The sequence below is a fragment of the Gobio gobio genome (genome assembly GCF_949357685.1).
Source record: "Gobio gobio genome assembly, chromosome: 1".
NCBI classification, from domain to species: Eukaryota; Metazoa; Chordata; class Actinopteri; order Cypriniformes; family Gobionidae; genus Gobio; species Gobio gobio.
The window spans coordinates 64,662,402-64,688,191 of record NC_137097.1 but is presented as its reverse complement, the minus strand read 5'-3'; the positions used below and the strand labels follow the sequence as shown (position 1 = coordinate 64,688,191).

General features: G+C 43.9%; 1 protein-coding gene across 1 annotated transcript in view; it reads right to left on the bottom strand.

Moving 5' to 3' along the window:
- The window catches only part of notch3 (notch receptor 3), a 29,529-nt gene extending 5,011 nt beyond the window's left edge, over window positions 1-24,518 (bottom strand). The window contains exons 1-28 of the mRNA XM_079831166.1: window positions 24,271-24,518; window positions 22,764-22,830; window positions 11,978-12,120; window positions 11,555-11,890; window positions 10,806-10,928; window positions 10,485-10,718; window positions 10,241-10,396; window positions 9,933-10,118; window positions 8,850-8,963; window positions 7,497-7,610; window positions 6,013-6,246; window positions 5,814-5,924; window positions 5,332-5,524; window positions 5,097-5,242; window positions 4,629-4,862; window positions 4,388-4,540; window positions 4,043-4,271; window positions 3,754-3,955; window positions 3,444-3,600; window positions 3,167-3,351; window positions 2,903-3,035; window positions 2,221-2,469; window positions 2,013-2,125; window positions 1,367-1,893; window positions 961-1,287; window positions 569-717; window positions 232-457; window positions 35-125 (exon numbers count right to left, since the gene is read on the bottom strand). Coding sequence (XP_079687292.1) covers window positions 35-125; window positions 232-457; window positions 569-717; window positions 961-1,287; window positions 1,367-1,893; window positions 2,013-2,125; window positions 2,221-2,469; window positions 2,903-3,035; window positions 3,167-3,351; window positions 3,444-3,600; window positions 3,754-3,955; window positions 4,043-4,271; window positions 4,388-4,540; window positions 4,629-4,862; window positions 5,097-5,242; window positions 5,332-5,524; window positions 5,814-5,924; window positions 6,013-6,246; window positions 7,497-7,610; window positions 8,850-8,963; window positions 9,933-10,118; window positions 10,241-10,396; window positions 10,485-10,718; window positions 10,806-10,928; window positions 11,555-11,890; window positions 11,978-12,120; window positions 22,764-22,830; window positions 24,271-24,331 — 5,193 coding nt within the window. The 5' untranslated portion in view covers window positions 24,332-24,518. The remainder of the gene's footprint in view (window positions 1-34; window positions 126-231; window positions 458-568; window positions 718-960; window positions 1,288-1,366; window positions 1,894-2,012; window positions 2,126-2,220; window positions 2,470-2,902; window positions 3,036-3,166; window positions 3,352-3,443; window positions 3,601-3,753; window positions 3,956-4,042; window positions 4,272-4,387; window positions 4,541-4,628; window positions 4,863-5,096; window positions 5,243-5,331; window positions 5,525-5,813; window positions 5,925-6,012; window positions 6,247-7,496; window positions 7,611-8,849; window positions 8,964-9,932; window positions 10,119-10,240; window positions 10,397-10,484; window positions 10,719-10,805; window positions 10,929-11,554; window positions 11,891-11,977; window positions 12,121-22,763; window positions 22,831-24,270) is intronic.
- Window positions 24,519-25,790: the final 1,272 nt, after the last annotated feature.

The following is a 25,790-nucleotide window of genomic DNA, read 5'->3' as shown; positions in this document are numbered from 1 at the left end:
TACATTGAAAGAGGAATGATAAATGCTCAATCACCTTAAGTCTTTTAGCCTCTGGGCAGTCCGTGTCTATCCACTGGTCACTGTGATTAGACAATAGAGACTCTTCCACTGTCTTTGGCATGTGTCTGCAAAGAGTCACAAATGCTAATTAGTGCCAATGAAAGGGATATTTTGATGAAGTATACTGACAATAATTATATTAAAAGCATTGATACTACATGAGCGACTCACTTCATGCCGAGGGAATCTTGGCCCACAGGTTCTCTGCGGTTCTTGTTACTGCTCGTTTCCTTCTTGAGGAAGAAGCCCTCAGGGAACCACAGTGTGCTGTGCTCACGTTTGCGGCGGGCAATCAACATTCCCGCCATCAAGATTACCAACAAGAATAGAGAAGCTACCCCTACTAGCAGTAGCTTACTCCATTCGGGAATCACATCATCAAAGATAATTTTTTCACCTAAAAGAGAATTAGTAAACGATCATAAAATTATCAAGAGTAGCCAGCTTTTGGGGCCAAATGGGGCCTATTTAAGGTAGCGGTTAAGTTGGTGCAAGTGTGGATACTTACTGCGCACTTCTTTAAGGGGGTATGGGAAACGCAACATCTCACGGGCAGTCAAAGCACCCAGGTATTCAGCAGCAATGGCAGCATTGTGGAAGCAGTCATCTGAGGCCTGGGAGCATAGCCTGTTGTCTATCTCCAAGTATACAATGGACCTGCAGAGGAGCCAAAGAGTTTTTGTAAGGTACGCTCACATTAGCGAGACTGGACCTTCTTTGCCTGCAAAATGTTGCCATTGTCAAAATTAGAGCGATGCATTAGGCACCACTTACTCAAAGGTGGAACGCAAAATTTATGAGCAGGTTTGATCCAATTGCGGTGACTGCAATTTGCCTGCAGAATTTCGCCATACAAAGGTAAATGGAATTACACTGTTTACATTAGTAGCCCCAACTTACCCAATGACTTCCTGCTGTGGATGAAGCTCTCGTTTAATACGTGTATCACGGCCTGTATAGGGTCGGATCATGTATTCTCCATTCTGATCACGGTGGAAACGCAATGTGGTGCGGAGGATAACACTTAGTTTCTGCAGGAATGCTGTTTGTGTCCTTAGCAGCTCGTCTGGAGGCAGCAGGACTACAATAACCAGCATATCTTCTGCAAGATCTTCTGGAATCTTCTTTTCACAATCCAGTCCATCCCAGCCACACTCTACAGTATTGCAGCCTTGATCACAGAGCCCATCTGCGTAATGGTCGGTACAGTAATTCTCATAGATGGGGCTGAATGAAGAGAGACCGTATTAGAGAAAGACCATCATAAACCGTCCTATGATGCATGATAAAATTGTACAGGACTTACTTGCAAACTTTCTCTTTGTTCTTGCAGTCAAAGTTATCGTACAGGCACTCTGCATTGTTGCAGAGCTCATCACACTGGCTGTTGTTGAAGAGCCGCCAGCAGCGAGGGTCTGAGCAGCGTTCCCAGGGGATCGCAGCCAGAGAGCAGTCACCTCCATCAAATCGGCAGGCAAACGAATTACATTCTTTGTCACACACACCATCATTGGCCTTGCCGTGGCATTCAGGAATAGGGCAAGGAGGAGGAAGAGGCAAAAGCCTGGGTTCCTTTTCGCATCGTTTGCCTGTCCAGCCGTTGATGCACTGGCAGTGGAAAAAAGGGAAGCCGACTTCCTCTGTACACAAGCCTCCATTGTGGCAAGGCTTGGAGGAGCAGCCCTCACTGCTGCGGTGCTGACACAGTGGCCCGCCAAAGCCCTGAATACAGGTGCAACGTGCACCTCGTGAGGTAAGAGTACAGCTCCCACTGTTGTAGCAAGGCAGCTCTTTGCAGTTCATGCTCCTCTCACAGTTAGAACCTGCGTACCCCTGAGAAAAGACAATTAAGTAGTTGATTTTGAAGTTGAATACAGTACAATAAAGATGGAAAACACAAGATCATAATGCTATAGTTGATACATTATGTCATATAAGGCCTGGATACTCACAAGCTGACAGGTGCAAGTGTATCCTAGCGGGGAGCTGCCAGACACGGAGCACACTCCTCCGTTCATACAGGGCTGAGACTCGCACACACTGAATCTACTCTGACACCCTCGTCCTGAAGACAAAATTTTGCAAAGTTAGCATTTAGACACAATCTTGCATATGTGCCTAACGGACGCATTTTTTTTTCAGTTTTCAGATATCCCTCACCTGTGAAGCCTGGCTTGCACATACACAGGTAATCATTGGGTAACTGTATGCAATCCAAGCTGTTGAAGGGGTTGCAGGGGCTGGAAAGGCACTCGTTGATATCTCCCTCACAGCGTTCTCCAGTGAAGCCTGGAGGGCAGTTACACCTGTACCCACCAACCCTGTCCACACATGTGCCGTTATTTTGACACTTGGCCATGGGCCAGGAGGGAATTGCGCAGTCATCCTCATTTATCTCACAGAGGACCCCTAAAAAAAGATCATAATAAAAACATTACAGTGACATTTTTCCAACCCATGTATAACCTATGTACACCACTGTTTAAAGATTTGCAGACAGTACAATTTTTTCTTTAATACTGTTTTCAACATTGATAATAATAAGGAATGTTTCTTGAGCAGAAAATCATTTAGAAAATCATGTGACTGAAGGAATAAATTATAACAGTAAAAACTACAGTAAAACTGTAATATTGTGAGAAATGATTACAATGTTAAATAAGTTTTCTAATACATGCAGCTTTGGTGAGCAGAAGACACTTCTTTCAAAAACATTTAAAAAATCTTACCGACCCTAATCTTTTGATGGTAGTGTACATTTAGATTTTTGCACTTAAGGCTAAAGGACTCTCTTTGATTCAGGTATATATTTTTCGCCATAACTTTCGAATTTTTATCTTACCAAGCGTTCCTGGAGGGCAGGAGCAAATGTAATGTCCCACCAGGTCAATGCAGGTTCCTCCATTCTGACACGGGTGAGACTGACACTCATTGACCTCTCTCTCGCAGTTATTCCCCTCATAACCAGGCATACACTGGAGGAAAAACAGGTCAGTCCAACACTGTTCTGAAATATCTTCAGTTCTTCATATTCTGTAGTTAATTAGGCCTTGTACTAGTATGAATGATAGTATATGCTATTTGTACCAGTGGTAAGATGACTTACATCGCAGGTGAATCCTCCCGTGTAGCTCCTGCAGGTGGCGCCATTGAGGCAAGGTTTGTCCTCACAGTGGTCAAACTGAGACTCACAGTAACTGCCTGTGTAGTCTGCGGGACATTTGCAGTAGTGCGTGTAGCCACTATTGACACAGTGTCCACCATGGTGGCAAAGCTGATCTGTCTGGAGACCTGTGTGAGAGAGAGTGTGTGGACCGTTGACAAGGGGAAGATCATAGTGAAGTTGTATACATAAAAAAAAAATCACATCTATTTCTATATACCTCTCTGCCTGGCTGCAACTTCACAGGACACTCCTGGGATGTCACAATAACGACCTGACCAGCCACTCAAACAGTCACATGTGAAGGAGGCATCTTTCTGTCTGCAGCGACCACCATTCTTGCATGGGTTAGAAGGCCTGCACCAATCAACTGGATTCTGAAAGAGAGATAAAAAAATTATCATTTTAATCTGTAATTTATTTTCATTGGTTCCATTCCATCCTTTATTTTATTCCTTAATTATTTATTTTATGTAATATAAAAAGATTTGTAAGCATGTTGATGTTAAAGCATAATGTTAGACTAATACCTGGCAACGAGGGCCAGTGTAACCTTTCGGACATGAGCAGCGATATGACTCCAGGGCATCTTGACATACTCCTCCATTAAGGCACGGTTGAGAGTCACACTCGTTCACTTCATACTGGCAGTAATCTCCATTGAATCCTGAGCGGCATGTGCATTTGAAGCCGTTGATCCCATCAGTGCAGGTGCCTCCGTTAAAACAGGAGCTATAACAAAGGCGAGATGACTTGTTTATAAGCTACTAATGGCTACAGCGTTTCTTTTATAAGCTACGAGTGACTTCGTGGTCTCACCTTTCAGTGCAGTCTGGTGTGTTGGTCTCACAGAAAAGGCCTGTGAAACCTGGTTTGCAGGTACATGTGTAGCTGTTGACGTAGTCGGTGCAAGTGCCTCCGTTCTTGCAGGGACCACTCTGGCACTCATTCACCTCATTAGCACAGCGTGTCCCTGTGAAGCCTGGTAGACAGCTGCAACGGTACGAGTTCACTCCATCTGCACAGGATCCTCCGTTCAGACAGGGGTCTGACAAAATTTGAGAACACCATTAGACCACGTCAACCGTGCTGAAGAAGGGCTTGACTGTTTGCTTTGTAAGGTCTGCAATAAAAATCTGGTTTATAATCGAAAATTGAACTCACTTGGTGAACAATCGTTGATATCAGTTTCACAGTTGGGACCGCTGTAGCCAGCACGGCAGGAGCACATGTAGCCACCCAAAGTATTCGTACAGGTCCCGCGGTTCTTACATGGGTTAGAGGTGCATTCATTTATGTCATTGTTGCACAACTGACCTGTGGTGAGAAGGACACTCTGAGTTAAGACATGCTTCAGCAAACTCAATTCCTTTATGTTTGAATCAGAATGCGTTTAGTGACTTACCCTGCCACCCGGGTTGGCAATTACACTGGTAGCCCAGGTAGTCGGGCGTGTGCACACAGGAAGCATGGTTGGCACAGGGGTTGGGAGAGCAAGGCGTGAGCAGTTCTGCACAGGTGGGACCACTATAAGGTGGCTCACAGAGACAGGTGAAACTGGCAACTCCATCCACACAGGTGCCTTGATTTAGACACGGGCTGGAGGCGCACTCGTTGACGTTCACCTGACACAAGTTACCTGAGGATGTGAGTGAAAGACAGCTGTCAGAATGTAGCTATTGACAAAAGCAGTGCAATTCCTAAGAACTGGAATTCCCTTATTAGGGAAACATTACACCCTTTTCAGCAGTAGAGGTTAAAATAAAATATGAGAGGACAGTCTGTTCTTCTCGGCATAACAATGTGTAATAAAATCTCTTTTTGTTGTTATTATTGTATTACGCATACTGAGGTAATGTAACGTATATCTCACCTCTAAAACCCTGCCGACACTTGCAGGTGAAACCATTGAGCTGGTCAAAACAGGTGCCTGCATTCTGGCAGGGGCTGGGTAAACAATCGTTTCGGTCTAGGTCACAGTTCTTACCCACCCATCCAGGCTCACAGTCACACCGATAGCTGCAGGAGCAATACAAACAAGAGTCACACTCAAAACAAGTCCATTTATTGACTTCCTGCTGGTTTTAAAGTTTGTAATGGAGCTGTACCCATTAGGGTCATCTCTGCAGCTCCCGTGCAAACATGGATTGCTGGCACACTCATCCACTTGTGAATAGCAGTATGGGTCGTGGAAGCCTTCAGGGCACTGGCAGTGGAAGCCGTTCTCATCATCTACGCAGGTCCCTCCATTGCGACAGGGGTTCGACTGGCACTCATCAATCTCATCTTTACATTGAGGTCCTGAAAGGAATGGAGGTTTATAATGAGGTTACACTAGCACTTTATTTTACAGTGTCCTTGTTACAACAGTGAATTGTGCATAATTGCAAGTGACTAACCCTAACCGTGTTGTGAGCACAGGTTGTTATTTAATATTATTCGGTACTTAACTGTATAATTACATAGCAACAAGGACAGCTTAGAATAAAGCTTAACCGAGATTTCTCTTCTGCATTTCCCTGGTTTCGCAAGCTCAACGGGGTGTTTAAAATCTACAATAAAAGAGGGGGAAGATCACTCCCTGTCTCACCGGTAAAGCCAGGTTTGCAGACACATTCATAGCGGTTTATGCCATCTTTGCAGATTCCGTAGTCACAAGGGTTGCTAGCACAGTCGTCAAAGTTGATTTGACAGTTGGTACCTGTGTAGGAAGCAAACGCCTTCTTTAATATGAAACAGAAAACTGAATCTAGCTAATACAGATGAACTAGCAAGACATCATCTCTCACCTGAGGTGCCATGTTGACACTGGCATATGTACTTGTTGACTAGGTCCACACATTTTCCGGCATTCTGGCAGGGGTTGCTGTGGCACTCGTTGAGCTGGTTCTCGCAGCGGTAGCCAGTGTAGCCAGGATCACAGTTACAAGTGTAACTGGCAATGCCATCTATGCAAGAGCCATGGTGGCACGGGTCAGGCTTGCAGTTATCAATGTTGCTCTCACACAGCCTTCCCTCAAACCCTGAGGACAAAGAGGAGACGTTAAGGAGTGAATAAGCAGAGAATGGCTATTTTTTTCTGTAAGCCGACATCTCAAGGGCTGAGTGAGGTGGTGAGTATAAGTATCAGATTAACATGAAATCTCAGCTGCTCTACAGGTTCCTGCATTTGTGGTTCTTGCCTGTCAAGAACAATTTCCCCTCTGCGGACCATTACTGCATAAGCTAGGTGAGCCGAAACTGCATTGTCCTTGCTCATGATCACTGTAGCTCACAAACTTTGAGTGATTCAATGCCCTTTATTTGTGTTTTTGTCTGGGGTGTAAATACTTCCTCGGTTTCGCTTGTAATCTTTATTCTTCTTATCCAGCACCCCCTTGACTGCCCCCCTGCTTTTTTGGTCTGAAAATGTCTCTCCTCTTTCCCCAGTCTCGATCCGTTTTTTCTCTCTTTTCTGTCTGCTACCTCCGTTTCCTTCTTTCTCTCCCTCTCGTGAAAGGTTCTACAGTTTGGAGTCTCTGTTCCCGTGGTTTCCATGCCTACAGGCTGTCAAGGCAGCAGCCTTGTGAGGAGCAGGGCAGGGCTGGGCTGCGGTAGTGAGAGAGAAAGTGAGAGAGCCCTTCACAGGCCTCACAGACCTGCTTTTGTCCCCTCGAGTAGCAGGACAATACCCTGCGTCCCAGCTAACGGGACAGCTCAGCAGAGGGGAACTGGAGCACGGAGAATACCAAACAGCAGGCTGTTTCAGACAATACATAAACTCCACGTCTGTGCTTTCTAAAAGCCAAGAGACACATGCAGTATGTACAGTATCTTTAGCCCAAAACATTCACATACAAGCTCATGCTAATTTGTTGGACAAATCAAACCCAGAAAAACAGCCATTCCTACAGGCACAACTATGTGAAAGTAATTGCTGGGAGCTTTGGTTGGGCCATACGTCGATGTGTGGGTATGCATTGTGGGTTACAGATGAACAGATGTCGGGGTGATGACCGAGCATAACCCCCAACGTCAGCAGCTGCTGGCCTTGGTGACCCTGTGACATTGGGGTCTGCAGGGAAGAGGAGGGGGATTTGGAGCTTTTCGTCAGTATGCCCAGCAGTTCGAGCACAGAAACATGAAGTAAAGCATTTGACCCTGAGATCACTACAGGCAGGTGTATGAATGTAGTCAGCGATGATGATTTTGACTTTGAACCCTGAAGGGATCCACAAAACTCTTGCACAGCAAGCACACACAATCATAGACATTTCTTCATTTAGCAGCTTACCTTCAGCGCAGCGGCATTCATACCCATTGGGCCGGTCAATGCACTTGGCTCCATTTTGGCAGGGAGTGCTGGCGCACTCATCAATGTCGATCTGACACATGGTGCCAGTAAACCCTGGGACAGGCAAACATAGAGGTTATAGGTCAGTCTGAAGCAGCAGAGGTGAGTTCTACACACTGATCGGGTCATTTGGGTTCAGCTTTGGGGGCAGTAGAGCTCGGTCTAGTGGTAGATCTCTGCACCTTGGCTTATTCAAAGTGATATTGAGTTTTCAATGGAGGTTCACTTAAATTCAAATGGAGATTTGTCCAAAACTTTATGATCTCAGTGGTCTGTATCCTCAATAACATTTGCACTGTGGCTTGACATCTTCCAGACCATTGATAATCAGAATTTAAACATTTTGACTGGACTTTTAGCAAATAGAGTCTTAGAATATGTCGAGGTTCTGCATTCTCTGAATCCATCCAACTATCACAGAAATCTGGACTGGACTGCATTGAAATATTTTTTTATTTTTATCAATCATAGCCTATAATGCACAGGTCAACTCTAGAATAAGTATGTGGACAATTACCCAGCACTATGTTTGAATATTAACTGGCTCTTTATAAAAAATGTTTTGCCATTTTTGATATTAATCAAGTTTCTTCATATTTTTGCAGTGATTAAAAATAGTTATCTGGAAAATGTGCATCTATGAGGGGGCAGTGGGTTTTAAACACTGACTAATATCCCTTGTCTGGGAAAACGTTCTAGTAAGTATGAAAAAAATGGCAGGGGCCCCACAGAAATGTTCATTTCTGCATCTTTAGAGGGTGTTGTGTTGATTAACAGTGTTATGATGGGATCTATGTTGATGCCTAGGGCAGAAGGTTAGAAGGGGGAGATGCTAGAATTGTTTTCTTCAAGGCCAGTGGCCCTCCCCCTTTCCTTGCACAAACGCTACCGGCTCAATAGCTAAATGGGGGGTGCGGGGTTGTCTGCCCCAGATGTAAATTGCGGACATGGAAAAGAATCTCATTAGCAGGGCTGCTGTTCCCCCCACCACCTCTATGCAGAGAGAGACGGGTGAGACTGCTGTCCCTCTCTATGGACAAGTTGGGAAGGGGGGGGGGGGGGTGTGCTTGTGTAGAGGGGCCACAATGGTGTCTTTGTTTGGGCACGCAGTTGCATAGCGCTAAAGACTGCACTCTAACGAGTAATTACGCAAAAACTCTATCAGGCTTGGGGGCAAAGCTAGTTTTAGCCTGATATTACATGAATCGAGATTGTATATTAAGTGACCACACTAGTACATTTTGCATTCATACTGTTGAGCTGGTGATGCTAGGAAAATTGCATTTTTCATACCTGGCTGGCAGGTGCAGGTGAAGCCATTAACCATGTCTCGGCAGATGCCGTCGTTTACACAGGGGTTGCTCTCGCATTCATCAACGTCCACCTCGCAGTACTTCCCTTGGTAGCCTGATAGAGAGAGACAATCAGAGTGAAACACAGTTCCAACCCCCAATGCACTGTAGACAAATCTCAGACATTAGTTTCTCACAACACAGGGGCCCATAGACACACTGAGATGTTCTGCTACACTGCACCCTACAGCAAGTTCATGTCTCCGAGGAAATGGAGAATTGCTCCGTCTATGCAAACTGAGGCCCCTGCTTTGACTAGAAGCACCACACCCTACTGTCCGCAGGATGCCCTGTGGTCATCTCTCCATTGAGAACACACATGTTCTATAATCAGCAGAGGGCTGCTCTTGTGTGTCGCCCCATTCAGGTGAAACAGAGTGTGGGCCGGGGCCAGAGCACTGACGGCGGCATGGAATCAGAAAGAATTGGCCCCTCCACGTGAGCCAGGGCCAAGTTGGCGATGATAAGGAGGGTGGGGAAGAAGAGGTGTCTGTGGAAATGAAAGGGGTACGAGCAGAAGTGGGGGGAGGGGATGAGAGTGCTGGGAAAAAGTTTGCTCTCTCTCTATGTGCGAAGGGCGAGGAACGGAGCACAGAGGGGCCCCATTGTTCCACTCCATTCCCACCACTCAAGATCTCATTATAATTCACTGCACACTCCTCCCCCTCTCTCCCAGATTGCCCAATACACCCCGCTCCCAGCGCCGATTTGTATAGTTCCCCAAAAATCCTAAAGATGCATGTAGTGCAGGGTACAAGTTTTTACCGAAATCGTGTGCTGAAGACACAAAGCCAACAGTGATCTGTGGTTTCTCTGACTTACCCATGTGGAAGGAGTTCTTTTATTTCAATTGAATTACCCCTCCCCAAAACGACCACAACGTTATTACATAACAAACCCTCCTCTTCTGAACATTGCATGTTTTCCACAGTAGGTCTATATAGTCATATAGTCTGGAAGTCCACATTGATCGGAAGCAGATTTACTATGTCTGTGTAAGCTAAGGTCAAGTGCACTGACATACCAGGCATACAGATGCATGTGAACTCGCCGATGCGGTCCAGGCAGGTGGCGTCGTTTTGGCAGGGCATGGACAGGCACTCATTGATATCAATCTCACAGCGAGGGCCGGTGTAGCCCCGTCCACACTGGCACTGGAACGAACCCTCTGTGTTTACACACTTCCCAAAATGCTCGCAGGGGTTGGCACCTGGCACAAGAGAGAGACCGAGGAGTCGGTTAACATTTACTCACTACTGAGAGAGACAAAGATGAGGGAGAGACAGAAAGAATCAACGAGAGATGGAGCCATACGCCATGTTGTAAATTTACCAATAGAACATTCATCCATGTCTTGGTTGCAGGCTCCGCCAACAAAGCCAGCAGGGCAGGTGCAGATGGCACGGCCATTCAGAGGGTTAGTGTCACACACGGCCCCCTCATTACAGGGGTTACTGACACAAGCATCATCCAGATGACATAGCAGACCTGTAGGGACAGCAGAATGTCACTAATTAGACTCTGAGGACAACGGACAAGACCTAAAAATAAGGAGGGATGATAAAGACAGTCATACCAGTTTTGCCCACCGGGCACTCGCAGAAAAAGGAGGCCACGCGGTCATGACACGTGGCGCCGTTGAAGCAGACAGCTGTGGCACAGTCGTCAATGTTCTCACTGCAGTCATCCCCAGTCCAGCCATTGACGCATACACAGGTGTGCCCTCCAATGGTGTTGAAGCATGTACCACCATTGTGACAAGCATTGGGCTGCATGAGACACTCGTTGACATCCTCAGCACAATACTGGCCTAAGGACAGAATGACAAATGTCAAGTTATTTAAGTTATTTAAACATGAAAATGAACAGTAAACATGGGGAAAAAGTGTATATTTACCTGTCCACTCAGGCGGACACTGACAATTGTATGTGTTGACACCGTCTACACAGATCCCGCCATTCATGCACTTGTGTCCAGGGCAGTCATCCACGTTCTCCTCACAGTTGTGTCCCCTGAAGCCTGGGTGGAGAAATGAAATATGACACAGGAAGCAGGGGAGGGGTGCAGGGTGGTTAAATGTGGGAAGAATAATGCCTGATCTATTCCTCACTTCCCCAACACACCTAATAACTTTCACTTAATCCTGCTCCACAACCATTGATAAATTGATGAACAGAGTAAAGTGAGCAGTAAAAAGGTTCAGTGGGTGTTGAGTGTTTACATATTCTCACGGCGGTTCCCACAGCGGCAAAGCCAGGACCTGACGGAGCTCTGCTCTAGAGGGCCATACTCCCTGTTGTGTTTGCTTGTTTTATAATCTCTCATGGTTTCAATGACTTCCTCTCTGGCGAGCGACATTTCCTGCTTGCTCCCCAGAGGGGAGCAGAAAGGCAATAAAGTAAATTCCTGCCCAGCAGCCCACTCGCTTTCCCTCTTCCTCGCTTTGACTGTCTTGCTCACTCTCTTTCTCTTTTGTATCTTTCTCTCACTCAGTCGGAGCTATTTATAGAAAGCATGAGGTATCACTGCCTGGAAAGTCCAGACGCTTCGGGAAACCCCGAATCCAAAGGATGGGCATGAGTATGGGAATGTGATAAATGGTATGTGTCTACATGAATGCATGCATGCTTTCTGTCTGTTTGTACCTGGTAAGCAAGCACATTCGTAGGTGTTGTCACCGGTCTGATGGCAGGTTCCCCCGTTGAGACACTGTGAAGGGGCGCAGGGCTGGGTGGGCACTTCGCATGTGCGCCCGCTGTACCCAGCAAGGCACTCGCAACGAAATGAGCCATGCGTGTTCATGCAGATGCCACCGTTAAGGCATTTTCCGGGTTTGCGGCACTCATCAATGTCATTGCGACAGTTTTTTCCCTGATACCCAGGTGGGCACGAGCAGTTGTAGTGATTATTCCAATTAGCACAACGGGCACCGTTGGCACAGGGATTTGTGGCACATGCATCAATCAGGGAACAATCCTGACCTGCAGACACAAGAAGCATCATTCACAAACAGCCCTATATTTCCCACAAACTGTACCACCATGACATGAAGGCACTCTCAAGCTTACCTCTAAAACCTCGCTGGCACACACAGGTGTACTGTGGGATTCCATTAGCAACCTGGCTCTTGCAAGCTGCTCCATTTAGACAAGGTGAGCGGTGACAGGGGTCCAGATGCTGACAGAGCAAACCAATATAACCAGGCCGGCATCTGTCGAGGGGCACAAATTTAGAACATGAGCACCTGAGTATAAAAGCATTCCAGTGGGACATCAGAAACATTTATCAACAGCCCAGGTCCATCTCACCAAACTCATGCACAGGACATATAACTAGTAAATATACTAAACTTCAAAGTTAGGGAGCAGGTGATAATCCACACACACGCATGCACACACGTTTCCCTGTTTTATGGGGAATTTCCATAGACATAATGATTTTTTATACTATACAAACTGTATATTCCATTCCCTATCCCTACCCTTGAACACAACCCTCATAGAAAACTTTATGCATTTTTAAATTTTCATTTTTTTTTTAATGATTTATAAGCTGTTTTCCTAATGTCAACCAAAAATCCCCACAAAATCAAAATTACTAGTATTGTTATCCTTGTAGGGACTTTTGGGTTTACCTGGACCACACACACACACACACACACACACACACACACACACACACACACACACACACACACACACACACACACACACACACACACACACACACACACACACACACACACACACACACACACACACACACACACACACACACACACACACAGAAAAACACAATTTTATGCTATCCACCAGATGTTGCATATATATCTAGCTTGCCTGTAACAGCAGAGCACACTTTGCACATTCTCTGGTATTCCAATAGAGAAAGCATGCTTCTCTCCATGACAGTTTGCATTCCAGGATCATTACTGATTTTCCAAATGCTTCGCTGCATTCAATAGTAAAACGCGGCTGTGAATCACGGAACTATCTGTGCTCACCCATGAGACCTTGCAAACTGTTTCATGCATTACCTCACAATGGAGACCACTCAAAAGACAGGAGACAACAAACCATAGGTATGACATGGTGGTAAAGCCACTTTGTGGCAGTTGAATACAGTTCTTTCTGTTCTAATTCTATGCTTTTCCGTACAGGAAAGTTATCTTGATGGACAATTGAGTGGGACCTGAACCTGAACAGGTAAGATAAAATAAACAACTTTTTCTTAAAAAAGGCCGTCTCTCTCATGGGCTTTGTGGCCTTTGGTAAGCCAGACTTGAGAAGCCAGTGTGTGTTGGGTAACCCTACACCCACACAGGGAGCACCGCCACAGGATGAACTCCCACATCAAAAAGACTGTTTGAAGCTGATGACAAGCACTGGGATGGTCTGTTCTCTCTGTGTCCCCCCTCAGGCCCTCTCTCTCTTTTCACTGTAAAACAACCCCTGGGCAGAGACAACAATGGCTTTTCCTCCTCTTTCTGTTACAGGATGACCACTTTTTACACTGAGCTATCTGTCTCTTTGTTGTTTTGCCTCTTTTGTGGCTGGCATCTCTTCCCCCCCACACAAAATTGAAGCGGTTTCTATCTGACCTTGGAGAGCGGCTACAAATAAGGGCTTGGCATATAGGGGGTGCTGTTTTAGATTTCTGATGGACCACAGAGAGAGCCTGCTAGCTCTTATGATCTATCCTTTCCATTTAACCATTTCCTCAAAATTAGAGATAATTCAAACTCTGGTGACAACTGTTTTTCTACCCAGCAAGACAATAGAGGATGACTCCACAGTGTTCTGTTGTCTGGAGGACACACCTACAGCAATGTCTCACATGGGAGTATTAAAATATTCTGGAACCAAGAAGCAGACATAAGGGAGCCAAGCTTAAGTTTACGGTCTTAAGTTGCTGGCGATGAGAATCCCAAGTCTTAAGATTAACGAGACTTACGTCTGATACTGAACAGGACCTGTTATGTTAAGATTAATTCAATGCTTGATGGTGTAGAAGAGGAGGGAAATGTTAACTCGCTTTACTTGCTCTGTTCATTGGTGATGTCTGCTTAATAACAGTACTGTTGACTTAACAACACAAGCGCGTATTTGCCATGGTTGGTTGTTTTTATCATCAAGTCAGAGAATTCGAAGTGAAAGAGGCCAACTGGACCAAGCTGAACACAATTAATCATGTCTGTTGTTACTATTTTTTCAATACAACTAGCAACATGAGTTATTTCTTGACCCTAAATGCAAAACGAGGAAACAGATCAGCAATAAGTAAGAAAGAATTCTTCATGAATACCCAGGGCTGCTCCTCCATCTCTTGAAGCCCCCAATGCAGCACACTACTTTTCCCTATGAACCCTTCACATGCTGGGAGGTCAAATGTCAGAGGTCAGCAGTCTGATTGTGATGATAATGTCAGGCAGTGTAGTGGGGGGCGGGGCGGGGCGGGGGTGTCTGTTAGGGAGAGAATGTCTTTTGGAGGGTGGGATGGGGGAAGAGTCCGGTACGGAGAGTCATGTCCTGTCATATTTCCTGTAATCCCTCGTCTCCTGCTCTGAAAACACTCACACTCTTTCTGAATCCCAGATCCCTGTTGCTGTGGCAACCTCACAGACGACCGAGCAAGCCTGACACCCCACCAATCACCCCCTACCCTTCATCCCCTTGGCTATTTGTCATGGCTTGGCTGGGTTTATTTAGAGGCAAATTAACTATGTCTGGAATCTTGGGGGTCACGGAAAAAATGAAACTGGGAGTTGCGGCACAAAAAGAGTTTAGAGGAGACAGGGGAGGAGACCCGCATCAAGGTTCAACTAGCATGCAGTCTGACACTCAAGCCCTTATAAAAATGGCCATTCTGTGGGATAGGCCTTTTAAAGAATACCGAGGCACAGCCTACTTTACAACCTGTTGTGTCCCTGTCTTTGGCCTAGGAAACAGTTGATGTAAATACTCATGTGAATGAGTGCATGTGTACATGGGCAGTGAGGAATTTGTGATAAAGGCCAAACGGGTCAGATTCTGGGGTACATCTTCAAACTCTTTTGCCGCAAAAATCTCAACAAACAAAAAAAAGTGTGGTCAGCAAATGGTTAAACAAAAGAGAAACTTTTTGGACAGATCACAATGGGCAGGATCACTGAGGAACTGCTTGTGGGATTTCAAAGAGTTACTGGACTATGAGGAATTGTGGATGTGTTGACAAGAGCTATTTCCACACACAAAGAGGGAGCCTCTGGCCTTACAAAACATGATAACATGCATGTGTGTGATTTTTGGAACGCATCCCCTCTTTGTGCGTGTATCCGTGCTGGAGCTTCATACTTATTGGATTGTGAAAACCTTGGTGAAAGTGTGTGAGAATGTGTAGATATTGGTCAAGTAGCAGCGGGGGAGGTTCGAATATTTGTCCTCACAAGGTGTGCTGCAGCCAAAACACACATTCTTTTGTCTAGGCCTTGGCTGTGCCTATCATTCGTCCAAAAACAGCCAAGAGTCCTATCAGAGCTTTCAGAGTGAAAAATAACTCATTGTAAAAGGCCCTCAACCCTGGCAGGAACTCAACTGTGAGCGAGAATGTTCTGCAAAGAAGATTTTGGACGAACGGAAATTGGCCGATTTTGCTTTTAGACAGGTGTGGGATGTTACTCAGCATGACCATTGAGTCAAATTTACTAAGAGTTGACCCCTGGCCCCTAAGGAATAGAGTAGACATGGGTGAGATAGGAAGAGGGCAGAAACAGTAATCCTCCAATGTCACAACACCACTGATGGCTCACGCCAGCTGCAAATAACACCCAACAACTGTTCACATCTGTCAGCACTGCTTTGGCTTTCTGCCTTCTCCCTGCTTCTTTAAAGGATTACACCCAAAACAATGGCACTATTCTGTCTGTGAATCTCCAAACAGATGTGCACAAACACACACACAAATGCAGGCGGTTAGATCACATGCACAAGTATAGCAGCACACTCACAGCTGATAATGTTGGAAGTAGGTTAATGAAGCAGTTGGACAGGTTGACAATTAAGCAATGACTCTTAACTGAGAGAAAGCAAAAACTCAGTGCACTGATGCAGTCAAACACCACCACAAATACCTCACATGCACACTCAAACACGCTGTGTGACTTACGAACGATTTCCTCTCCTAGGACGCTGAGAAACCACAAGACATATCAGACTGAGAAAACAATGGACAGGGCTTCATTCATATATAGTATAGGTGTGCCTATGGACTATATCAAAAGCATTACATGGGACCTAACAGCCTTTTGGACTCTCAAGGACTTTTGTAACGTATATGTACACAGGGGCTTTTTGGATGCTGGCGGAATGATTTATGTGTTTGAAGCTCGGCATCTCTGCTTGCTTTTGAAACTCAATGCCGTTTTTCCTGATCTCTGGGTCATTGTGGCAGTGACACCTGACACTATTCTCTTTAGCACAATACCATACAATCATCTAGCATTCTAAGGTCACAACACCTGTAGAAGAGAAGCACAAACACACCACGTCTTTCTGAAAGTGCTTCCTCTGGTCAGTCATGGTCCAGGAGGCACCAAGCACGAGAGAGTTCCCAAAAGGATTCCAATCTCCCGGGTACTTGAAGCCATCCTTCCCACACTGAGGTGAAAGACAATAACTATGCATTTCACATGGCCAACTCTTTCCTTAGTAGGAAGTCAGTTGAGTGTAGGTCACCTGCTATTAATGTCACTGAAACTAAACCCGGTTTTGTTTGCTTTGAAGCAACTTTCAGGGTATCAAAATTCCAAAAGTCCCCTGAAAAATGTCTCTGGCTGGGTTTGGCATATAGCTGCTCCATTCCTTTGTAAAGAGCCCATACTGACACCACACTGCCAACCAGAGCCTGGTCCCCCTCCCCCAACTGCCCCCTCTCAGCTCCCCATCTTCTCAAAGAGGAACCAAAGTGGGGGTAGGGGAGCATTTTGTGGGCCAAATAAAAGAGCTAAAGTAGTCAGAACCCTATTGTTTGAGGACGGGGGAGCAGTGGCCCAAACAGCCAGGCTTTCAGGCCTGCGCTCAAACGAACCAACAGGCCTCTGCTGTAGCCTGGCAACAGTAACCCATGGCTGAGGAGAGAGCTGAAAGGGTGGGGGTTTGTGAGGGCAGAACATTCACAGGAACTGAACCTTCCATATAAACTTTCTATTAAATCACTGAAAGTAGACGAAATGTAAAAAAATTGGAATCAAAATTGTGCCTACAGCACATAAAAAGGGTTTTGAGAATATGGTTGTAGGCAGGCTTTCATGTGGATCATATGGATTTTAACAAATATAACAGACAAACTGAACTTTCCGACCAGAAACACCTGTTAACCTGTGGAAATATGTAGATTGGTAAAAAGAAAAAACACTGTAAAAAAATCAGGTCTCCAATTGAACATTTTCTAGTGACTGACCACATCTAAATTGTTCAGTTGGCCAAATTGAAGTTCTGTGAATTGATGCAATTTAATTAACAGAAATTCAATTTGGCCAACTAAAAAAATTTGATGTGATCAGTCACTAGAACATTTTCAATTGGAGACCTGATTTTTTTTACAGTGTAGATATGTAGAGAGATATCCCATGTTTTTGTCTTCCTTTGGTAAACCATTGTCCTGCTGTGTTGAATTGGCCACATAATTATTCATCTGTGGGATTATTATAACACACAAAAAAAACTGGAAGTGGACTAAAATGGTCCATCAAGACTCCTGGCTAAAGCCTTAACACAGATCTTATCAAACTATAAGTTCACACAAACACTACTCTAGGGCAAAATACATTCATCAGATCAGATCTGACGCTTTTGAAAAACATTTGTATATAGAAATTTATGTCAATGCTCACAAAACCTCCAGAATTTCTGGTATTGCTAACAAGCCAACCACAACCGCATAGCATGCACCCCAGACTCGAGGTCTTCCAAAGCATTCTTCACCACAAAACCACACCCCAGCACCTAAAACGATCCAGATCTCTTGGAACTCAAAAAGAAGCAGACTTTTCGTACCAATTCTGCAGATCTGAAGACTATTGGTAATGCGTTTTTACACTGACATGATCCAAGAATCTGAGAAAACTAGAAATGAAGACATTTTGATTTCCACAACCGCAAACTAAAACTCTACATATCTTCAAAATAACTTTTATCTATAACCTGGTGTTTCCTGCAGTATGCATTAAGCAATCTAACTGGAAATTTTACAATCCCCCATTTTTGTGGCATGAAGTACATCCTGTAAAATGCTGCCAACCACTATAATCTATCTCATAAATCACAAAATATGCAGAAAGTTGGGATGAAAACTCCTACTTCATCTCTACATCATATTTAGAAACACTTTGGAAAGCTTTAATGTGGCTGTGATCAGAAAACAGCTTCAGAGAGTCTGATAAGAGTGGAAGGGAACACTCAGGTAGGCCAAAGAATGCCTCTTATCTCCAACTCTGTCACCCATAAACTTCTCAGATCCTTGGTCTTATCTTCAACATTATCAATAAACACCCAAACAAACTACAACTTTCCTCTTTAGATTATCAGCTATGCCTACTCCCGCAGTACACTGTGTGAGTGTGTGAAAATATCAGATTGAATTCACTAAAAGTGATTAGCAAATGTTCGAATCAAGAATTTATAGGTGGTTAAAGTAGATTATGCCTCTCTGGACCCCAGTAGATGAGCCACACTCACACAAAACATATCTGAAGGGTCAAATAAGGATTTAGAAAAAGAGAGAGGGCAATAGCACATCATAACATCTCCTCAGCTGTCTTGATAGACAGGATGTGAGTAAAGTAGAGGGGTCAGGAGTCAGCACTTCCTGTGACAGGGCCTGGGAACCAGGACTCACTGCTGGCGGCATCAAACCATATAGACCTTAGCCACTTCATTCACCCTACCGTCAAACTCAATTACACTCCAAACCCATCAAATCAGTAGGGTTCTCTTCTCAATCTGCTTACTTTCAAGTGGATGTCTCAATCCATTCAGCAAACAGACATTAACTTACACATAATTTTGACAGTTTTGCTCAAAACATTCCTTGAATATTCTGGATCCTGAATAGATAGACTAGAGGTAACGACAGCAATGAATGCAGTGGCGGCAGAGCAGGAATCTTACAAAGCATTCCACACTAATCCACTATATATTAAGGGAAAGTAACTTATCTCTCAAGTGCTAAACTCAATATAAACAAACAGTTTTCCAGCCTTTATGATATAAACAAAACTATCGGTATACACGGTTCTTTAAGTAAATCAACAGAGGCCTTCGATATCAACTTGTAAGCCTAGTTGTGAATTATTTATTTTGGTAAGGGCACCTTTAATTATTTTAAGTAAATAAACTACAGTTCTTAGTTCGCAGAAGGCCAGTGATCGCAGAGCCTGCTTCATGTCCAACTATCCTCATACATCATTTCTTAAGAGGCAGAGAGCTTCCATGGGTCAGTAAAACGCAACACTCACAATTTATAGACTCACTCTGCTACTGGGGTCAAGGCGACACCATCAATAACGGACAGAGCCCCACTGTAACCGCTTCCTTTTTGAGCGAATGAGTGGGAAAATGCAAACATTGATGTCTCTTTTCTCTGCTCTGTGGCTCATACACTTTAATCTCAACTGTTTGTTCTCATAGAGTGACAGTGGCCTGGGCTTGCAGAGCCTGCAGAGACAATGGAGAACCTCCACATCACTTCGCTGCGTGTGTGTGAGCATGTGTTAGGAGGCCCGTGGGCCGCCGGCTCCTCTCCTCCATAGGCCCGTCTGTCTCGGCATGGGGCGGCAGGCCGCTCAATGGCAGCACCTGGCCCTCCGCTCCCCCTTTGTAAGGGTCTGACTTCACTGGATTACCATCACAACATCCACCAGCTGTCCCTCCACACCCCAGCACAACCCCCTCTCTGCAACACACATCCCCACCCCCGCCTTATTCTTCCAGCTGGACCCTCTCTGAATGACACTCTCACAATCTGCCTAATTATCTCTTTGCTTCAGTCGAGACTATCCCACACCGTGGCTGCACTTGCTTGCATGTTCTCCGCACTGGGGGGATGAGATTAGAGGCACGACGACACTTTAACAGAGCTTCCTGACTCTTCACCTAAAGTGACATTCCTGGACTCTTCACAACAAGTGCGCTGTCGATCCATGTCTTGCATTTCCTATAGAAAAGGGATTCAAAGAGCGACGGACCATGACAGGGCCAGAATTTAAAAACCGGGTCCACAGAGCAGTATCCCCTGTATACTCCAGACTTCATCCCTTGGTGTCACCACCATGGGGTCAGTTTGCCAGCTACAGAAATTTTACAGGGATTATATGATATGATTTACATACCGGTGCCACAATAAAAGCACAAAACAGTTCCCCTGAATATTCCAGATGTGTACCCTGTGCCAGCTCATAAAAGTAGCCCCAAGAAGCATTGGGCTGTGGCTCATTGTAAAGAAGCACTCATTGGAGAGAGTTAGAGAAGGATTACTCCTGTAATCTGTCATGGACTGCACCAGCTACTGAAGCTCTCAGCGCAGGGGACCATGAAATGACATAGGAGCCAAACAAGAACTAGGGCTCAGTACAGACCCTGGTTAAACAACAGTCGAAATAATTGAGCAGGTAACAATTACAGTCCTAAGGGGCATATTCGCATAATATTACGGTCACTAGGGAGCTCTCACACAGCAAGTATACTACACTAAATAGGACAATTAACTTCCTCCAGGCACACAAGCTCTCATGGTAAGGAAGGAAAACGTCATGGGGAGGAACAGGTGGAAGATTTGTTGCCAAGGTTTTCCCTCAGAGACCAGATTTCAACACAGCTTGGTGTTCTTGTGAAATTCTGAGGTCCCAACCAGTACTCCTTACGTCGTCTAGTTCAACCTTTGCCTCTGTTTGCTAAAAGTGCCATTATTCACTCTTTTCTCTGTTGTTCCCTTACTCTCATATGCCCTTTCTTCTCTAGTCCTCCTCCTTCTCCTCTCTCTGGTCTCTCCAGTGGTGCTGGGTTACAGGTTGGTATCTGGAGGAATAAAGGTCCCTTTCTGTTGTTTTGGATCTCTGGTTTCATCAGGATCTCTAGGGAAGGAGTTGGAGTGGGTCTACTGTCCCCATAGCTTAAGGACTGGTCGAACCACTCTCTTGTGGCCGGCCATTCCAGATGGTTGTATTACTGTGTTGTGTGGCATGACATTTACAGTCGTCTTTTTTTAATCCTTTTCACTTAAAAATACCACCTGCTGACACCGACGCAATAGATTGTGAGTGAGCTGCTCTTCACACACATACAATAACCTTACCGGTCTTTTTAAACCGGTCTTTTTTATAAACTCTTACAGACTGAGAAAACAAAACTAGAGGAGTAGAGCAGGAATGATAACAGAACAAAGCACTATTTAACATCATTACACATTTACTAACACGCTGTGTTCATAACTTGGCTTGAGGTGTGCTGGGTAATGATTAATAATGTGACACTAACACAAAAGGCATTTTAGTGCCACCTTGCCATATTAATCGAACTCTGGAGTTTTATGAGAATTATAAATACACACCAAGTTTCAAGAAACAAACCAATGGCTTTCAGCTATGCCCTACCACTTAAGGCTTTGGTTTCCCTCAACAATCATCAATCCGTTAGGACATAAATCCCAGTTAGGCCTACTCACACCCCTTGGTGTGAGTTTGCATTCAAATTTCAGGTTTAAAGTACAATGAAGCTTCATCCAGGATACCTGGCCAGTGAGCAGGCAATAACAACTTGCCTGGGGGTGTGAGATTCTTTAGTTAATGGTGGGGTGGTTTAAGCAGGTAGATTATTCCTTAAGGGCACACAACAAGAGCACCTTACATATATTTAAATAATTAAATTATTCTTATAAAACTAACATTTACAAGCTATATCAATTATAAAAAAGACGGAACACTAATAGTGCAGTGGGGGCAGTTTTACTTGACTGTGATACATTGTTTTAAGGAAATTTAAAGGAGTGAACACATACCATTAAGTAATAAACATGACTGCAGAAGATAATGCACATTTTCAAATAAAGAATGAAAAAAAAAACTCCTGCTTTCAATGGTTGATTGGTTTGAAGAGATACACATACAAAACAAAAGTATTCGTTTTAGTTTAACACCCTATCAATTTGGCCATCACATAAAACCACTGAGAGTGGTTCCCACGTACCAGTGCTCCTGGAAAAAAAAACACTAATCACCATGAATGGAAGCTAGAGTGCACAGACACAGTTTTCCAAATCAGGCGGGAAACATAAAACAACAGCCCCAGGCTTTCATGTGATAACAATCACTTTGTATTAGCATAAACAATGAAGACAGCCTGTGTGAAGGAACGCTACACTACTTGCCATGAGCAAAAAACACTCACATAGATTCTCTATCGGATGTTCAATCATGTACTTAATGTGACTGATATCTTGCGGACAGGTGTAGAGTAGGCATTTATTGTTAGCACAAAATTATATGGTCCAACTTGAGTTAACTATGAGTCATGTAATCTGGTGAATTATTCTATAACTCATTGGACACTTTCCAAAACAGGCCTCCTACATGTACAAGCCATTAAAACATCGAACTGAAACTCTGTGTGATAATAAGTTAACCAAGGCTGAATAACAGCAATAGCAAATATCATCCAGTACCACCTGTTCAGATTCAGAACACACCACTGTGAATGTTATGCATCAAAAAAAACTAGGTAACTTCATCAAACAATTTGGAGTTTGAACTAAACATCAAAACTATAGTGTATCGAATATATAAAAAATGTATTTGCAGTATAAAAATGACAACTGTAAGCTTACAAGCATCTTGAATCGATACACATTCCTCCATTTTCGCACGGCCTGTGTGTATCCACGCAGCGCAATCCTGTGGAAAGAGAGGGCACAGTGAGGCAGAGACCACTTCAAATTCAACCATAAAAGCAAATTACCTTTCACAATCAACAACCCTGAAATGAGACAGTTCATTTATTTCACTGAAACCCACACAACAGGCACATTTCAAGTACAGACGGTCCCTCATAGCTTAAGGTTTATTTACTCTTTGGTACACATACATTGAGTCTTATCTGTGAGAGTGCCGCGAGATAACATTCAGATTCTTTCACACAGTCTCCCGCTTTGTTTGAATGACAATAGTATTCAGCACGTGAACTCTTATCAAATCCGAAAGGCGATAGAAGGGGTATGATTTACGATAATATTCTAATACTTCATTAAAGCAGCAGCACTCTTGTCGTTATATTTGTAACTGTTTGCTATGAAGAAAGATGCGTCCTGTTGGTAGCTGTTGTCTTCAAAAGGCAAGCGCGTGCATCTTTTGATTTATTATTTTGATATGTATTTTATTTATTTTCCATATATGTGCAACTACGGTATTAACTCACAATAAGAACAAGAGAAAATGGCATTACAACTCAAGCAAACAAAGGTAGTTTTTAGAACGTTATGGTAAGAAACTGGACAAAACAAATGTATTTTATGTTCGCTCCTTACCACCTCCATGAAAGAACAAAGATAATTTGCTAATTGTTGTTTGTACAAAAGTGCTGATTAAATGCATTATGCATTCAAACAAAAAGCATCCAACAAAACTCCTTTCATCAAGTCTTTTAGATCATATCAAACATGTAAAATATCAAATTTAGATAGAATCTAGTGCAGTGATTTAACAGTATACCCCTGATGACAATCTCAATTAGGATGCACGTTGATAGGTCGCTTACTACCAGTGCAGCGAAGCGGACATTTACTGTTATTTTCTCACGGTTCAGCTATTCAGACAAGGACAAAATGCATGCAGACCAAACTAATACAATGCCCTCTAAAAACGTCTTATGTTATGTATAAGAACTAAACTCGTAAAGGTTATACCACAACAAGCATTTAGCAAATGCAACATTCCTCACCAACAAAGAGAAGTCCTCGTGTGGTGTGAACTCTTTAAATCCCATCATCATTGAATATTCGTGCGTTCTGCCCAGCATTATTCGTGCATAATGTTCACAACAATATTCGGTGCGTAGTAAAAAAAGAGCAAAGGTCTTTACATTAAAATGTATGCCAGTGATGGACTGAAACAAAAACGCAAGCTATCAATTATGGCACATCCTGCATCAAACACCAAGAAGCTGCCAGCAAAGACGCAAATGATTCTGAATCTCATAAAAGAAAGTGAATATATCGGAGACAGGTGGTGTTTTAAGTTCTTTCGTTTATTCTAATGTAACAGGTTATACGTCCACACATGTCCCAATAAAACAGTTAGACCCAGACAAAAAGGGAGAAAAGAAACAGGTCATCTTACCTTCGCTATTTTGCACCAGATATAAAATTGACAGAAATATCCAAAGACTGTAATTCCCCATTTCTGTGGAAACGCGATCCTACTCCTTTTTTTGAGATGTTAGCAATAATACATCCTTTAAAAAATGACACGGTGATTGAAGTTCCAAGGAATCACATTCAGATGAAGCAGCGTCATAAAGTTAACTCGGGTGAATTTCATAGAAATTATGCGTTTTCGATATAGTCCAATTCTGTATTTCCCTCTGCAGCTCGGACTCGGCTGCCGTGCGTCTCGAAACACCTCCAGGAACTTTTGAAAAAGTTTCTCCACTTCACCCACTTCGAATCGGAGTCCACCGGCAGGCTCTGTATCACTCCGCCCCCTTCTCAAGCCTTCGCTCACTCCAGTGTGTGGTTCGCCCTTCCGCCGGAGTAAATAGCGCGGGTTCGTCAAAGGCTTCGAAGTGAATCCGAATGTCTTCCCTCCGAAAACCAAGTCTGTAGAAGTTTAAAACTTTAACGAGATCAACGTTTGTTCTTTGTATATCAAACAAAACAAACCAATTCAATTATCAAAGGTAAGTAGGCCTACGTCGAGGACACATTTGATGCCAGTAAACGGTAAGGAGGGGCGAAATAGTGAATCATATTACGTTTAGGCATATAATTATTTATTTAAAAAAAAAATATATATTTAACTGAAAATAATATAGGGAGTGTATGGGCAGACAGCAAACCTGAGGTGAATTAGAGGTTTGCTTGCTTGGCCTAGTCTGGCTAACACAATTTCACAATAATCACCCTAAACTGCCAAGTATAATGTTTAATATACTGAAACACTTTAAGTGAACAATTAAATCATGTTAACCGTGCTAATGAAAGCTAATCTGACTCACAGCATAGCAACATAACAACGTTGTACACTAGGATTATGAAGTTCCACAGGTTTGCATACATTTCTGTCAAACAAACAAGAACAATGCAAACATTTCACTTGAAACTTTTTTTATTTAGTTCTGGAGATTTGGTCTGTCTATTTGACTTGCATAGAAGGGGCCTTGGAGTCTCCCATATAGGGCAACATGTTTGTGTACATGATATTGGGCTAAAGAATATGAATTGTGCTTCTTGGATGGAAATGAGAGCAGACGTTTCCCTCCCTCATTTCTCGCAAAGCAGCATGGATGTTCAGTGAGGCTTCTTCAGTACACCCTGCCCTGGTGTACTCATTTTCTGCAACATATAGAGACTCAGTTGTTCTGTGGCACATAGCAGAGCTGGTTGCTTACAGAGACAATAGCAGTCATTTGAATGAGAAAAGAGGTACTGCATTATGACACAGTTTCTCTCTGCAGGGGGTGCAGGAGGGGGGAGGTGGCAAAACACTAACATTTAGGGATGTGGTTTGTCCCCCATCTATCATTGAATAAATTAGTGCGAGCAATGTGTATGGAATCTAACAAGCTCACAACAATTGAGTTCGTTAGAACGAATGAGATCATCTTGGGTTAAGTAGAAAGTTTGTTTGGCCTATCTAGC